Source organism: Misgurnus anguillicaudatus, chromosome 3 (assembly GCF_027580225.2).
Source record: "Misgurnus anguillicaudatus chromosome 3, ASM2758022v2, whole genome shotgun sequence".
Taxonomy (NCBI): domain Eukaryota; kingdom Metazoa; phylum Chordata; class Actinopteri; order Cypriniformes; family Cobitidae; genus Misgurnus; species Misgurnus anguillicaudatus.
This window is the reverse complement of record NC_073339.2, coordinates 18,457,501-18,474,737: the sequence shown is the minus strand read 5'-3', so window position 1 is coordinate 18,474,737 and position 17,237 is coordinate 18,457,501. Positions and strand designations below refer to the sequence as shown.

The 17,237-nt window shown below is 40.7% G+C and overlaps 1 protein-coding gene across 1 annotated transcript in view; it reads right to left on the bottom strand.

The window, feature by feature from the left end:
* Nucleotides 1-2,226: 2,226 nt before the first annotated feature.
* LOC129444383 (uncharacterized) overlaps nucleotides 2,227-17,237 on the bottom strand; it is a 21,462-nt gene continuing 6,451 nt past the window's right edge. Inside the window, exons 2-9 of the mRNA XM_055205018.2 lie at nucleotides 16,712-16,824; nucleotides 14,840-14,924; nucleotides 12,198-12,384; nucleotides 11,068-11,142; nucleotides 7,886-8,817; nucleotides 6,547-7,370; nucleotides 5,971-6,174; nucleotides 2,227-3,743 (exon numbers count right to left, since the gene is read on the bottom strand). Of these exons, the coding sequence (XP_055060993.2) occupies nucleotides 3,493-3,743; nucleotides 5,971-6,174; nucleotides 6,547-7,370; nucleotides 7,886-8,817; nucleotides 11,068-11,142; nucleotides 12,198-12,384; nucleotides 14,840-14,924; nucleotides 16,712-16,824 (2,671 nt within the window). The 3' untranslated portion in view covers nucleotides 2,227-3,492. The remainder of the gene's footprint in view (nucleotides 3,744-5,970; nucleotides 6,175-6,546; nucleotides 7,371-7,885; nucleotides 8,818-11,067; nucleotides 11,143-12,197; nucleotides 12,385-14,839; nucleotides 14,925-16,711; nucleotides 16,825-17,237) is intronic.

Here is a 17,237-nt window from a genome sequence, read left to right as displayed (position 1 = left end):
GAGATTAATGAAATTTAACAAAGTTTGGGAGGAGCATGGTCATGTAAACCAACCAGTCAGTGTGAAGAGGTCTCTATATATGGCCTTCCTTCACCTCTGTCCCTCCTCCACCCCATCGCGTCACTCTCTACTGGTACATCTATCCTCGCGGTTCAGGCTAATATTCCCCTCCCCTTGGACAGCCAAATATGCTTTATCTCATTGAACTTGTGAAATCCCCATTAAACCAGAGCAGTCTCATTAGATATGCTGTTTTGATTTCCTTGTTAATGTGATGTCACACAGACAAAGCCCCACCCACAGCCATGACTGGTTAGCTTTACCCAAAAGTGTTTTTTAGCACGTTGTAAGCTAATGTGGCTAAAGATACTATTGTCCTAGACTGTATTCACATGAATCAGATCTATTTTTAACATAAAGTAGTAGCTCATAGCATTTAAAGGTACATGCATGAAAACAACAATTTGGACATGCTATAACATGTCTTTTGGACTGAAACTTTACAGACACATTCTAGGCACACGTCTTCTCGGGTCCAAAGAAATGTACCCGACCCGAAATCACTTCATACCCGAACCCGACGTGCATAAATAAATTTTTTTTAAAGAAATACCCGACCCAAGACAAACCCGAGAAAATTAGACCCGAGTCCGACCCGAACTAGTGAAAATTTTTTTTAACCCGACTGGAACCGAATGCAAACGGCACTGACGTGTGTGCATTCTGCAGACCCACGCGCAGCAGTCAGACAGAAAGAAACTCCGGTGGCCTTGCAACCAATTTGGCGAGATGCTCCATTCGTTTTACTTTGTTATCTGACGACGACACCAACGTAACCGCTAAAATGTACATTTATAATTGACTGACATGTTTGTCTCAACGAAAATGAACCTTCCGACAACCACACAATGTCGCAAGCACTCTTGGCAAACAGATGAGAGGTTTGAAAAGGACATTGACACACACAGGCGAGAGAGTTCGGGTCTTCTCGGGTCCGTTCAGAAAAAACACATTCATTTTTAAATTACCCGAGACCCGATGCCGTTATTATTGTACCCGACCCGTGTCCGAGGCACATGTGAAACTTTTAGACCCGAACCCGATCTGGTCTCGGGTCTGACCTCGGGTTTTCGGATCTAAGTGGAGCCGTGAAGACCTCTACCTGAGACTTATATTACATCTTGTAATATTAACTTTTTTCTAATAATTGGTACTGACTAATAAAACGTACTAATGATATATGCAGGTTCATCCGTAACATTATGAGAACATAAGCAGCAATACTCTTTTAAATCTATCTGTATATCTTCAGATACACAAAATGGAAATTCCCATTCCAGTGTTTTATTTATAGTTGCTTTGATAGGGTGATGGTACAAAGGGGGATAAAAAGTTTGTGAACCAATACCACCTCTAATAATATAACTATTGTACTAGATTTCTAAGCATAAATGTGGTATTCAGAGCACATGTCCCAAATGTATATTTTTTTATCTACTCTACGTAATGAATACATGTCACAATGTATGGTGATTTTATGTATCGAACACAATGGTAAGATACTTAAAGGAAAACACCACCGTTTTTAAATATTTTACTATGTTCTTACCTCAACTTAGATGAATTAATACATACCTATCTTTTTTCAATGCGTACACTTAATCTTTGTACAGCGCCTCGTGAATGTGTTAGGATTTAGCCAAGCCCCATTCATTCCTTAGGATCCAAACAAAAGTTTTATTTTGTGCCACCATACTTACTCGTGTAACTACTCATGTAAGAGTCTTTACGTAGGGAGGTCATGGAGGTGTTTGGTGGCTTGTGAATTCATCCATGTTTGGATCCTGGGGAATGGATGGGGCTGGGCTAGATGCTGGCACATTCGCGACGCGCTGTGCAAAGATTAAGTGCACGCATTGAAAAAAGATAGGTATGTATTAATTTGTCCAAGTTGAGGTAAGAACATAGCAAAACATTGAAAAACGGTGGTGTTTTCCTTTAAATGCTTATACTATAAGAGTAAGCATGACTGCTATTTGTATTTGTACTTCGTAGATAATATCACTCTTCACGTAGATTTTAAATGCAGACAAACTACAATAAATGCATTACTCAGTGCCAATTCCACAATTAAATTAAAAATAGAATTGGCAAGCTGTATAAATCAGCTTTCTTTGAATTTTTTTTTGGAATTGAATGTAAACTGATAAAAGAGACAGCATGGGCTTGATTTACAACATTTAATGCAAAAATACTTGCGCACCACTCGCCATCTAAACAAACTTTTGGGTGCAGAGTGTAATGAAACCCTGAATAATACACAGTTGTATATTACAAAACAATAAAACGGTCTAAATGAAATGTGATAAACCTCATAAACAATTAAAACAGATCTATGGTCCATATTTTTGCGCTGAAAGAGCAAACTTATGAAATGATTATGTATGATGCAACTGGAGAATGTTGATGCTCTCGTTCACATGATATTTGATAGGTATACACATTATATAAGAGGCATAAGGAATACCAAATCTAGAATGATAAAAAACACAAAAACAAGCATGTCGTACCGACAACGTATTTACATCGTGCTCTGTGGTATTTTTTCTGCAAATATTTACATTTAGTATGTACATAAAAAATGAAAAACACCCATCACAGTACGTTTTCATAGCAATAACGATATAAATACAAAATGTCTGTGTGTGTACATAAATGCACGCATAACTAAACAAAAAAGAAGAATATATCATTAAATAAAGTATAAACAGAGGTGTTACGTGTGGTTATCGTGTGTTTCTAACATTACAGCTTTGACAGATTAATACAAAGCAAACTCAACTCACACATCCATATCTGGTTAAGAGTAACAGGACGGACAGATGTTCATTGTTCAGTGCTGGATGGTTAAAAGACGCTAGACCATTACTAGTGTAAAAATTAACCATTGTTGTTCAATCTGCAAACATAATCATGGCACCTCAATGAAAAATAATACAAATATTTGGACCTTTTGTAATCTCACTAAGCAAAGATAAATAAACAAATACACTTTGATAAGAGATTGTTATATTATTCTCCATTACTTCATGTCCTTCATAACATAACTATCTTTAGATGGTGTAAATGAGATGTTTTACTGCCTTCAAGGCACATAGTGTCTAGTTTTGTGTCTTGATCAAACCGGAGTTCATGCAATTCAGACTCTCAGCTCACAATATGTCCATCTACTTTCAAACCGTCAGTAATAAAGCTCACATTGATTGTGCGGACAATAAGTAGTGTTTTTCGTCATACTGGATAGGTACACAAAACGAGTTTACGTGTCCTTGTACCAAAGGTATCGTTTTCATGTTTTAGACACTGAACACAAATCACAAACGACGTCACATTAATTAAAGCCTTCCTTATTCGGTGGTTACCGTAACCGTACCGTTTATATATGTTCATTTGGCACCACTGACGTCCCTAGGAGCCAACCAGCTGACCGCCTCAGCATACGGGCAGGGAAGATGGACCCTGCCTCTGTTGGGTTTTCTTGAGCAGTTGGATACGATTGTGGCAGTAGAATTTAACAGCCCTCCAATCCCGGTGGTTAGTGACCAGCAGGGGGCAGAGCTCCAGACAGCGTTCGCAGTCTGCTTTGGCGGGCACGCGCAGCTCCATAATGTTACGCACCAGGTGGGACTCCACAGCTGCTCGCTCTGCCTCGGACCAAGGCCGCTTTAGCACGCCACGTTTACCTGAGACAAAGATTAGAATGCATGTTAATCATTATTCCTGTGTAAACACACACATACACACACACACACAGAGGCTCTCCGCCCTCACACACACACTTTCCCGGGTCAGTGAGCCGGAGCTGTGCTGAAGGTCTCGGGCCTTTGCCTCAGGCCTCATGGCAGACGGTGTGTGATTGCAGGCTGAATTTGTACAGGAAAGAACTGGAACTAAGGGGCTGTTTCCAATGATTTTAACTGTAAACGGGAAAGTAAGCCAATAGTACTTTGGGGTCCTGAAAATGCAACTTTTGAAGATGGGTTTAAATATTTTTTGATAATTGTGCCTTGTCATCTCTATGTAAACCATGTCATTACAAATATTTGATAACTGACAATGCGCATTAACCAAAACAGCAATGGCAGCCTACAGGACTGTGTTCGTGCTGCTCAAAATACTGAGTTTATTTACGCTACTCCTACAAAGTTTTCAGAATTTTGTCAATTTATAGTGCAGGATCACTTGTAGTAATAAATGTGCCTCAGTGTCCATCTAAACAAATTTGCCTTTTTGATGGTATGTATTTATCGTTGTAGAAGAATGCATATGTAAGGTTTCTTTACATAACATCGCCATCTACTGCCCGGCCAAGCGTATTAGTCTTTGCAGATCTATGTAAACGCGGATCTTTTCACTACATCAGTGTCATGTAAACATAGCCTTACAAGGGGATCTAATTCTAATTCATGCATTCTGACTTATTAACACAGTTAAAGAGTTGGATTTCTCATGCTAAACATGGGCAAAAGTTCAAAGAAACATTTGGAAATATGAGTATTTCTTTGCCGAATACATTTCGTTGGGTTTGTACAATTTTGGAAATGTTTCATCCGACTACTGAACCTGTTGCGTCATCCAGTGTTTCTCAACCCTGGTCCTCAATGACCCCCTTCCAGAATGTTTTAGATGTCTCCTTAATTAACACACCTGATTTAAATTATTAGCTTGATGGGAGACATTCTGGAAGGAGGCTGATGAGCTGGTTCAGGTGTTTTAAATAAGAGACATCTTAAACTTTCTGGAAGGTGGTCCTTGAGGACCAGGGTTGAGAAACACTGGCGTAAGCAATGCTGGAAGTACAGTGGAAGTCCATATATGGGCACTTCACCTGGAATAGGGCACAAACACACCAACCAACCCAGCAAGCAAAAACTGAGATGTTGAAATGACGGCTATCTATAGACCCAATGTAATCCGGCTATGAGTGACCCACTTCTACCCTAAATAACCTTGAATTTGGTTACGTGCCATTTTGGCCAAAATAACTTGAAGATGTATGATATTTCAACATGTAAGCAAAGTCAACAGGTGTTTGCTTTCATTTGTTCTAAAGGTATAGATATCGTCTATTCTTGGGCTATGGTCGACGTCTATTAGACTTTCACTTAGAGCCCAAATTTAGCCTTGTTTTAACCAAAATTGCTTGATGGGAAGAGCTGATACGAAATCAAAATTATTAAAGAAGTGTGTTGTTTGTTGTGAGGTAAAAAAAGCTTCCCAAAGAACCCGGCATTATGGAAACAATGGATATAGTTTGGACGTAACTTAGCTTCCGGTCTCTGTTTGTTTAATGGTCTGGCTAGTATCTAAACTAAACTCTGGAACAAATAACTCGTCGAAAATAGCGAACGTTTTGGTGCAATATTGGGTCACCGCTTTGTGAAGGGAGGTTTGGCAGCCGATCTGTAGTTAAGATTGTATACAGTAATTTTACACAGTAACTTACGCCCAGTGTAAGTCCGCTCCCCTTCTCACTCTCATAATGGGAGAGGGAGTGTGTTACTGCGCCGAGCCGAAGTACTCCCAAAAGTGCTATTACGCCATAAAATATAGTTCCTCTTTTAAATCCGCTTAGAAAAGCGCTACGTTTTATTTTGTACCACCAAACTTGCTCGTATAACTACTCGTCTTAAATAGGAAAAACGTTGATATGTTTGGTCACTTCTAACTTTATCTCTGATTGGTACCATTGAATGAATGGGGCTAAGCTAAATGCTATCGAAGTGTCGCAGCGCGCTCCAGCGCCTACGTGCACGCACACAGACGACAGAGGGATGCACCAACTCCTCCCAGCCAAGGTAATAACATATTTCAACACTGAAAATGAGTAGACTATTCCTTTAACATAAGATTAGCAGAAACAGTGTGTGTTATGTGACCTTACTAGTGTGATACTAGTGGTGGACTCACCAGGTTTGGGCTGTCCTGATGTCCTTTTTCGTCCCACAGAGACCGAAGAGTTGCCGCTCATCTTTTTCGGTCGGGGAGATTTGTTGTTGCTTGTGGTTTTCTTCATCATGATAGTGGTGGACGGAGAAGTTGTTTCTGGTTTCACTTTACTCTGCTCCGCATCGGACTCCTCTGACAGAGAGTCTGCAGAGTTCCCCGACAACACTGAAAAGGGACAGAGGTGATAATGATACGTTTGGTGCATTTCATATCTGAAATAGTTCTGGTCGTGTATGCATCTGGTATTAATATCTTATTTGGTGGATCGGGATTCAAAATGTTTAGTGATGACTAAAACCACATTTGGAGGAAGTCACATTTTGCAGTTTACAGTGCAACTGCAAACCCATCCTGATGCATCACACATCTTTGAAACTTGAAACTTGAAACAAATCTTTGAAACTATGGAGTGCTTTTGTAGTAAACCTGATACAGATAGCAGTGAAACAGATCACAGTTCACTTTACACAAACAAATCACTACAATAACTGGGAAAACCCAATGCAGAGGAGACACATTTAAGTTACTTTTACTTACCATCCAACTCCAGACAGATGTGATGCAAACTCATTCCCCGAAACAAGACACCATCTCTCTCCCCGCATAGCACAACCCGTCCGATCAGACCCATCAGCCCAGGGTCCTGGCCGATGGTGGCGCAGCTCTGCGTCACATGATACTCTTTCTGCAAGAAGCTTTCCAATCTCTGTGTGGCAGCTCCGCGTTGCCCCTCCTCCTCGACTTCACTTAACAACAGCAGCTGGGTAAGTATCGCCACCTGCCTGCGAACGCGCGTCTGTGTCAGAGCCCGCGGGTGCCGACTACCGCTGGCCCGGGCCAGACTGCGTAGTAAGTCTGTCCCTCGCAGAGGAGTGGCTGGAGAATGATACGGTCGAGCAAAGACGTACGGGTTCTGGGGATCAATGCCGATGCCGGCACGTGTCTGCAAAAGCATCTCCAGACAGGCTTCGGAGTGTGGCGGAAGGATGAGCGGCTGCACGCGGCCGCGCTTTCCCTGGACCCCAGCACGGGGGAGATGGGGGAGGACCATCCGCTCAAAGGGTGAGAGCGCTGCCTCGAGCGGGGTGAGGGTTTGCGGCGCTCCTGGCGACACAGAGACAGGGCACTGGGGTGTGACGCGGGCCTGGTACTCGGTGATGGTGAGTTTGGAGACTTCGCATTCACGCCGGCGGTTGAAGAGGATGAGAAGAGCCAGGCTGGAGTGACACAGGAGTCGCCATGCCTCGGCGGACTGTGGCGAGCGAGAGAGCGAGATGAAGGCGGAGTGCTGCAGCCGTCTGAGGTATAACACCAAAGAGGAGAGGGAGGAGAGAAGCGGGAGCATGTGGGGACGACGCAAACTGGGGACAGAGAAGTGATAAGATTAGAAGTCATTTGCTATTAAAATCAACAGCATATGGGTTTCTATTAAAGGCGTAGTGTGTAATTTTTACAAGGATCTTTTGACAGAAATGCAAAATAATATACAAAACTAAATAATCAGGGGTGTATAAAGACCTTTCATAATGAACCGTTATGTGTTTATTACCTTAGAATGAGACGTTTTATCTACATACACAGAGGGTCCCCTTACATGGAAGCCACCATTTTGTGCACCATGTTCATACAGAAGCCCTTAATGGACAAACTTTTTTACTAAGTTGTCTCCAACGATGACATGTTTGTCCGATGGTGGCTACCGTAGCTTCTCTATGTGTCTCAAAAGCAAGAGGTGAGCAGTGGACTGAGCCATTGGTTGCAATTCGCAACCTCACCACTAGATGCCACTAAACTAAGTAATTTACACACTGCACCTTTAAGAGAAGGTGAAAAAATAATGACAATTTTATTTTTTGTTTAATTCTAAATGACTGACCTTGATAAGTCGTTCTTATCCTCCGCTCCGCTTTCATCATCTTTATCTCCATTTTCTTCTCTCTCTTCTTTTTCACATTTTTGCTCCGACTTCTTCTCCTGCACCACAAACGCTGGATTCACTTTATCTTCCTTCGTCTTCTCACAAACGTTGACGTCCTCTTTCTCTTTTTTGATTTTTCTTCCTCCTTTCTTGGGGGGAGTAGCAGGAGTGGGTGGGCTTCTCTTTAATACAGACACCGGAACACCTCCTCTTCTAGGTGGGGTCGTCGGTTGTGGGGCGGGACTTTTGCGAGTGGGGCTAGAGAGGGCTGGGCTTTTTCGTATAGGTGAAGTCGGAGGTGACTGTGGCGTTCCCACCACCACACCAGTCACGTGAGCTTCTTGTGGACATTGGAAATTCGTACTGGAAGATGGGAGGGAATTCTGTAAACAGGGGCGTTGGTCAGAGGAATGGGCTTGGTCCAGGGCAGACCGCACATCGGGCTGGTTCGCGTGGTGTTTGTTCAGATGGCGTGGGAGAGATCGGAAGTGGCGGCGGCAGTAAACGCAGCGCTGTTTCTGTGCTACGGTACTCTGCCCACGACCCACTGACACACTGACACTATTAGCGGGAACTCCTACAGGAGCTGGGCACTTAAACACAGGTCTGGAGGGAGCAGCAGTAGGCTGCAGCGAGGAAGAAGGGAGTGAGCAAGGAAACGAGGGTGGATGGCTCGAAAGTGGTTTTCTCGTAGTTGTTGTGGCCGAAGAGGCTTTATGCTTTTTGTGGCGTTGAGGCGCTCGCATCCGAGGCTCTGCGTTGGCCTCATCGGAGTCTCTGTCTGAGTCGCTGGGCTCAGAGTGAGAGAGAGGAGACGAGGAGGGCGAGAGAGACCAGGAGGGTGTGAGGTATTCCGAAACAGAAAGTGGCACTCGGCCGGATTCCTCGTCCTGAGGTAGAGATAAAGGAAATCAATCAGATGTCTGGAAAGCATTGCATCGAAATTACTGTCTTATAAAGGGATTTAACAATCATAAGCATCTTAAGAACATCTGCTAAATGTCATTCTAACATCCTACAGGGAATGTTGTGGAGACATATTGAGATATAAACACTCCCAAAAGGACATCTTCCAGCTGTAAACACACACATCAAATAGACGTCTGCAAAACACACATTTGTTTTGGGGAGAAGGACTTGACGTCAACAAGAAGTGGTTTTCACAACAACATTTACTTCCATTATAAATGTGTATAATACTTACAAGTGAAATTAATTAACATGAAATAAGAAAATAATGTAGGGCAGACTCTGACGTAGGAATTATTTATCAGTTAAAGGGATAGTTCACCCAAACGTTTAAATTCTGTCATCATTTACTCACCCTACAAACTGATCAGAGGTCCACTGACTTCCATAGTATTCTTTTTTTCTACTATGGAAGTCAATGGGGCCACTTATTGGTTTCGTAACAAACATTTCTCAAAATATCTTCCTTTATGTTCATCAGAAGAAAAATTAATAATTTGTAACAACATGGAGTGAGTAAATGGTGACAGAATTTTTCGGTGAACAATCCCATTAATGGAATGGAAGTTGTGGAGGTGGGCACTACATAACAAAATGTGAAATGGTGAATTTGCAGTAGATTGTGGAAGACTACTCTTCTCCTTAAATATAGCCAACATTCACTGTAGGAAAGGCTTTTCTCACTGGCATCTTAACGTATCCCACATAAAATGCTTCATAATGCTTCTTTTTTTGATCAAATGCAAGATTTTAGAGCAATTGCATTAGCTTATAACAATCGCTAATTAATTATCGGCAACCAATAACCACTAACCAGCCTAGGTGATATCAGACAGAAAGGAAATTTCAAACACTAAACATTTTCTATGGAATAGCATGCGCCATATGTAAAGGTCGGCGAGTTGTGGACTTGCTAAATATATCGCAGATTACGAAATTTAGAAAAAATGGCTAAAATCTAAACATAAACTCAGTGGTGGCTCGTGACTGCTGCTCATCTGAGGGGCGCAAATTCTAAATATGTGTTCGGAGTGTCGTGTGTTGCTTGAGTTTTCAAAATATGTGTTTGTTGCGTCATGTAAACCATCACGTGTTAAAGAAGTGCCTGCTGCACACACTTCAAAATCGTTTATGATAAAAGAGACGCTCACGTTCACAAAATACACGCAAGACACTCCCTTAACAGTAAACTCTGATTACGCATGAGATTATTTGAGTATCTGGCAAAGGCGAGCGTCTCTTTTATCATAAACCCTTTAGATGCATCTGCAGCTGGCACTTAAGGGGATCGCACACCGGCCGCGCAGCTCAGCGTCGCGCCCATAGACCGTAAAAAAATAAGGACGTAGTGTCCGTGACGTCACCCATTGGTTTGCGAAGATCGTTTTTGAAGCTTAAAGTAAGGCATTGCCTGGCGTCGGCATCTTGGCCGCGCATCACCGCGAATCACTCGCGGAAAACCGAAAATGGGTAAAGAGGCGGGACATGTGTGAAGCTGAGGTGAAACCACTCCCGCCTATCGCGAGTCTAGAGACAGCAGTGGCTGTTCAACCGTCACTCAAGTGGCCACACCCTTAATTATGGAGAAGTTTAAGGCTTAATATAATTTAAACGAATGAGTTTAATTCACCCCCCTCACAGTTGTCATGAAGGGCAAAATTATATAGTCTTATAGCTATATAGACCACAAACACTTTTTGTACCAGGCTGTAAACACATTATTTTCTACTGTAAAGTTGGGCATTTTTAACATGGAAGACTATGGGAATTGACTCCCTTTTGGAGCCAGCCTCAAGCGTCAGTCGATGAATTGCAGTTTAAGTCACTACCGTATTGGCTTCATTAGAGAGATCGGAAGGTTGGACCTCGGTCGCGGCACGTTGAGTCGCGTCTAGGACAACTTGGGGGTATCGTAAACCAGAAGTGCACATTAAATAGCGCGAGCTTCGTCAGATAGCGTCTTCTTCAAAATGCAAAATATACGTTAGCATCCAATGTTAATCATTAATGATTTGGGACAAATATGATGTCATTTAATGTTAAACTATGTTAGTGGCGCGACAGGGATTTCTGAATCAAACTTCCTGAATCAAAGCTGGGCACCGGGGATAGGCGGCACCGGTGTGCGTATACTCATAGAAAACAATGTAAATGTAAAAAATTATGCATACCTTTATCTTCTTAACGTGACTTTCGTGGTCAGAGGTGCACTCAAAGCTACTCAGAGGTACAGTGCCATGGAAGCCCTGGGGGAGGAGGGGACAGCATCTTTACAAAAGCTGTCAATCATATGACATCAGAGTGTGACTATAAAGTCTCCTTAAAGCGATACTCAAGCCAAATCTCAAAATTACCTCATGATGTACTCACCCTCAAGCCATCCGAGACAAATATTTCCATCATCTTTCAGACAAACACATTTGGAGTTATTTTAGTCCTTCCTAGTTTATAACTACAGAAAACAGGGATCAGGGAACAACTTCTTACTAAACACCTTAAAAAAGTTTATCCATCCTTTAGAGATAATCCACACGGCTCCACTGGGTTAATAAAGGTCTTCTGTGGGTAATCGATTTTGTGAAAAAAATCCATCCATTTTGAACTTTATAAACTATACTAGTCAACATTTGAAGTGGATCAAAACCTTTTTAAGTTCTTGTCGTAGGACAATTTTGATGAAAATGTTTTATCCGCTTCAAATGTTGACTAGTGTATAATAACTACTTTTTGGTAACGGCGTTGTGAGCAATTTTTGCCATAAGTCTGTTGCGCAGTGACTCACGTGAGTCCAAGATTGCGGCGTTACCGAACGCTAGTTATTATACTTTATAAAGTTTGAAATATTTGAAATTTTTCTTACAAAATCGCATCAATTACCCACCAAAGATCTTTATTAACCCCTTGGAGCTGGGTGGAGTATCTCTTTGAAAGATGAATGCACTTTTTTTGTGGTTTAAAGTCAGAAGCATCAGAATAAAAAAAGCGTGGAAGAGCAAAGACATTTACTAAAGAAAACTTCAAATCTATTCGTCTGAAAGATGATGGACATGTGCATCTCGGATTTGCTTGAGGGGTAGTAAATCATGTGGTAATTTTGATGTTTTGCTGGAATCCTTTTAACACACCGACACATACAAAACAATAATCTACAATAAATGTAACACTGTGCAATTAAACATATTTCACAAACATCTAAAAGCTACGTGGCATCATGAACTGTCTGCAATGTGCATGTTATTAGTATCACCTATGTGCAAATGAAGCTCAGAGATGTGCTAACCATTGTCATGGTTACACCTACCACAGCGTTTTCTCCCCACTCTGTTAAACTGTAGTCCACTGTGATCTCCTCCCCCTTAGCGATGTCACGGATTGCGATAACGATCAGTCGCACTTGATTGCCACAGTGCACCTCGCGAATGCGGCAATTCGGTGGCGAGGGGTACGACCCAGTCCCTCTTCCTCCACTAGTGCCCTCCTCACCCACACTGCAGGAGAGAAAACTACATCAGCGACACAAATACAAACTTTTATAGTCACAGCTGAACAATCCTGCAGACTGTTTTGTAAAAGAAATTAATGCAAATCCCACGTTACAGTCACTCTTCCACACCTTTCATAATTAACGTCATTATTAACTCTTTCCCCGCCAGCGTTTTTTTTTTAATTGGCAGTCAGCGCCAGAATTTTATTATGATATTCACAAAAGTTTAATGCCTTCCAGAAAATTTTCTTTTTAAAATATATAAACACACAATATATCAAATGAACGTACAGACCCACTGCTTTCAAACAAACAAAAAACCTGTTTCATCCTACCTTCATTAGTTCTCTTTTTATCACTTCTCAAATATGAGTTGGTTTCTTCAAAAACACAATTTGAGCAAAAAGCTAAAATAATTAAATTTTTGTGAAGGACTTTTGATAAAGATCAAATTCAGAGCAATCCTCAAAACTTACACGGACATACAGCTGTTTGCCCTAGGGCGATACTTCCAGGTTTTATAAGTTAAACCACCTGGTGTATAATAGCGGTATTGAGAAAAGCCAGAAATAGTCGTCATTGGCAGGGAAGGGTTTTTTCTTAATTCAGGGTTCACGCACTTTAGTTAACTTCAAATTCATGAACCTTTCAAGGACTTTCCAGGTCCAATACCCTCAAATTCAAGGACTAAATGTGAGGAAACATTTCAAGTAAGAGCAAGGTTACATTGTGTTACCTTTTAAGATATATTGTTACAGTTCCCTTTGAGGGAACTCGCGCTGCGTCACTGCAGTGACAGTTTGGGGACGCCTCTAGGGGTAAGTGCGTCTGAATGTGTATATCAAATTCAACCAATGGTGAAGATTAACGACAAAGACAGGGTGACGCGGGAGCCAGAAAGTATATCGCTATCTGAAATATTGCCAAAGACGGCGTTAATGGGACGCAGGAAGTATGGCAAGGGAGACGCAGTGTCTCGTTCCCTTCTCAGGGAACAAAAGTTACATACGTAACACGAGAAGTTTTCATGTGTCAAACACAACCATGCAAAAAACATATTGGTATGAATCAACATTCGCATACAGAAGATATAAGCATTTACAGCGAAAAGTTTAGTTTTTGTGTTGGGTAGTGCATACTTTCAAAAGAGTATGCACACACTGGGACATAAAACTGGGAATGGAAAACAGAAGTAACGACTGTTGCCTGGACGACGCTGTGATCCTTTAAAAACACAAACATCAAAATAGAACTAATTTTCTTATTAAAGCATTTCTTCATTCATTATATTTACTGTGTAGTTTAATGTATTTGATTAAGTGACGCATCATTCATTTAATTTGTTTATTCTGTGTAGCCCAAGTTAACTCCGCCCTCTCACGGTGAGGTGTGGGTTATATCAGTCATTTAAATGTGCATAAATCAAGACCTCAATTTTTTCCCTAAAACCGTAGACTTTCCGGAAACTTTTGGATACTTGTTTCACCGTAATAAGATTTGGGACATGTAATTCTAATTTTGAATACCATTTAGGATGGATACTCCTGCTAGTATGCAAATTGGAATGCAGGGAGAGCCATCATTTACTCATCCCTATGCCATTTTAACCCTCTTTTTTCATTGAAATATAAAAGGAGATTGTATTGTAGAAGACTTAAAAATAGTCCATAAGCCACGTTCACTTCGTTTTGGAGACTGATATTTAAAATCACCATCCAGTTTCATTTAGATTACATTTAGACTTAGGCATTTGGCAGATGCTTCTGTCCAAAGTGACTTACAGGGCATTCAAGATACTTTTTTACGATTCTGTGTTCCTTGGAAATCGAACCCACAACCTTTGCGGCACTAATGCAATGCTCTACCAGCTGAACAACAGGAACACACTTCATTTTATGACAAAGCTGTTTATGATCTCCTTCTGTGTTTTACGGAAGAAAAAACTGTATGAGGTAACAAATTATGAGAACATTTTTAAACGTGGTTAAACTGTTCTTTTAATTCACAGTTCAAAACACACCCCACCACACGCATCTCTGTTATGATCAACACACATGTATACATACAACCAGTGTGACTCTGTCAGTATCGCTAAACACAGCAATAAACATACAACCACACACCCTCAAGCCCAGCTACACAATGGGATAAACACACAAGCACACGCATTCCATCATTGGCCCAGTGATAATAAACACACGCAATAAACACACACACACACACACACAAACACACAGCTGCATTCCAGTAATCCCCCACCTCCACAAACACAAAACAGTATCTCGACCCCACAACACACGCACACACAATAATTATTATCTCCCTCAAGCGTGGATATACAGTAAGCACACGCATGTGGAGTGTTTCTAACCAGACCACACACACACACACACACACACACACACACACACACACAAACACAAACACACACACAAACACAAACACACACAGTCACTCACCAGAGCTGAGCAGATTGTGTTTCATAGTATGGACCATCTGTATCAGGCCCTCTGTGTCTGTTCTCTGTTTCCTCACAGCCGTCACCTGAAACATATATAATGTGCTTAACACTTAAATACAATTTCTGAAACATACACAGTATATATAATTAGCTTATTGAGTATGCACAGAGCTTTAGCTAAGCTTAGCTAATCTCACCTCAGGAAGACTTCACTTACTGGATAAATGTGACTTTGTCTGTGAAATCCAAGCTAAAGTCTAATAATCTAATTGTGAGATTAGGAGCATCAAAGTTTGATTTCAATCACTGTTTTGACTTTAAATTTAATCTTTAACTTGGCCTCGTTCAGTTAAATGCACAATATGTAGATTTCACCACTGAGAGGTCGCATTTTCAAAACAATAACAAAGGTAAAGCTTAAAGGGACACACCACTTTTCTAAAAAAAGGCTCATTTTCCAGCTCCCCTAGAGCCAAACATTCGATCTCCACCGTTTTGGAATCCATTCAGCTGATCTCTGGGTCTGGCGGTACCACTTTTAGCATAGCTCAGCACAATCCATTGAATCGGATTAGACCATTAGCATAGTGCTCAAAAATGACCAAAGAGTTTCAATATTTTTTTCTTTTTAATAATAATCAAGGACTTTGCTGCTGTAACATGGCTGCAGCAGGCGAAATTATATTACGCAGCGCCCATGTTACGGCAGCAAAGTCCTTGATTATTATGCCAGAATGACAATATAGTCCTAGCCATATCTGCCTAGAAAATCTCAACTTTTAATTTTCTGTCTGTCTTAGTACACGATGTAACTACAGAATAGTCAAGTTTTAAATAGGAAAAATATTGAAACTCTTTGGTTATTTTGTATCGCAATGCTAATGGTCTAATCGGATTCAATGGATTATGCTAAACTATGCTAAAAGTGGTACAGGGTCTGATCGACTGAATGGATTCCAAAACAGTAAAAATCGAATGTTTAACTCTAGGGGAGCTGGAAAATGAGCCTATTTTCAAAAAAAGTGCAGTGTCCCTTTAAGGATGTTATAAAGAAAAGTGGAATGATGGATGATGTTTTCACCATACACAGATGTATGGAATTCGCTAATCAAATAATAATAATAATTTGCTAACCAATATAGGGCAGATCATAACTGCTGCTTGGCGGAGCTTTCCCTTTAATGGTGACATCAACGGGAAAAATTTCAATTTATGAAATTTTTCACACTGGTTTTGAATTATGCAAATTATTAAAAAAGGGTCAGTGGATTTTTACCAATATAGGCTGGATGTTTACACGCACTGCAGACACATATGGATGTTCTAACGCATTATAAAAGTGAATTTACACAATAGGTAACCTTATATGTATTCTTTATAGTTTCACAGAACGTTCTTGACATTTTATGTAGAAAGCAGTAAATCACAAAAATGACATAAGCTGGGATTTCACAGACACAAATGCAGGGCTCCAGACTGCCACCAAATGGTGGCATTTTGTCACCAAAATTTGAGAGTGTGCCACTGAATTTTACATCCAGTCGAACATGTGCAGCCAGTAAATTTGACCTTTTTTTTGTGATGTGACACTGAATTTGAAACCACACATTGTACTTTCTGCATCTATCATTAAAGTATTTATTAGTAATACAGTGAAAATTTGTAGAAATGTGAAAATTTGGTTAGCATGTTGATTTACAGTGTGTGCCCCTACATATTCTGGTTGCGCCCCTAAAATTTTCAGTTGGGGGCCAATGTGCTTCTAGTGAAAAAAAGTTAGTCTGGAGCCCTGAAATGATAAAACTGCTGTCAACTCACATTGGCAAATCTCATGTGTAAGTGACAAAACTGCACAATACAAATACTTTACCTTTTTCTGGTCCATAGCTGTGCTCAGACGTGCTCTCCTCATCATCCTCTGTAGCGAAGACCCTGTCGCACACCTTCACTGGTGTCCCTTTCCTTTTCCTTCCACAGCCACGTCTAAATCACACACAGACACACATAATGGCAATAAACGGAGAGCCTGGCCAACTCAGTCAGTGGCAAAACATCAATCACAACAGATAAATCACTAAACTTTCCATAAATCAATCAAGAAATGTGTTTTTTTTTTAAATCAAACTATAGCTATAAAGCATGCTTGTTTCTAATCTTATATATTTTTAAGAGACTTGTTTACAGCTCAACTTATTGTGTTACCAAAAATAGCACTATGTAAAGAATTTTTATACCTTAATTATCTGAATCATTATGCAACCATTCAGAGATGGATCAAATAATCACAATAAACATATTATAAAACCAAGCGCCGATTTTTTTATAATACAATATATAGCTTTGGATTTTGTGCCTATTTTTCATTCCCCAGACACAATTCAAATCACAAAAGTAAA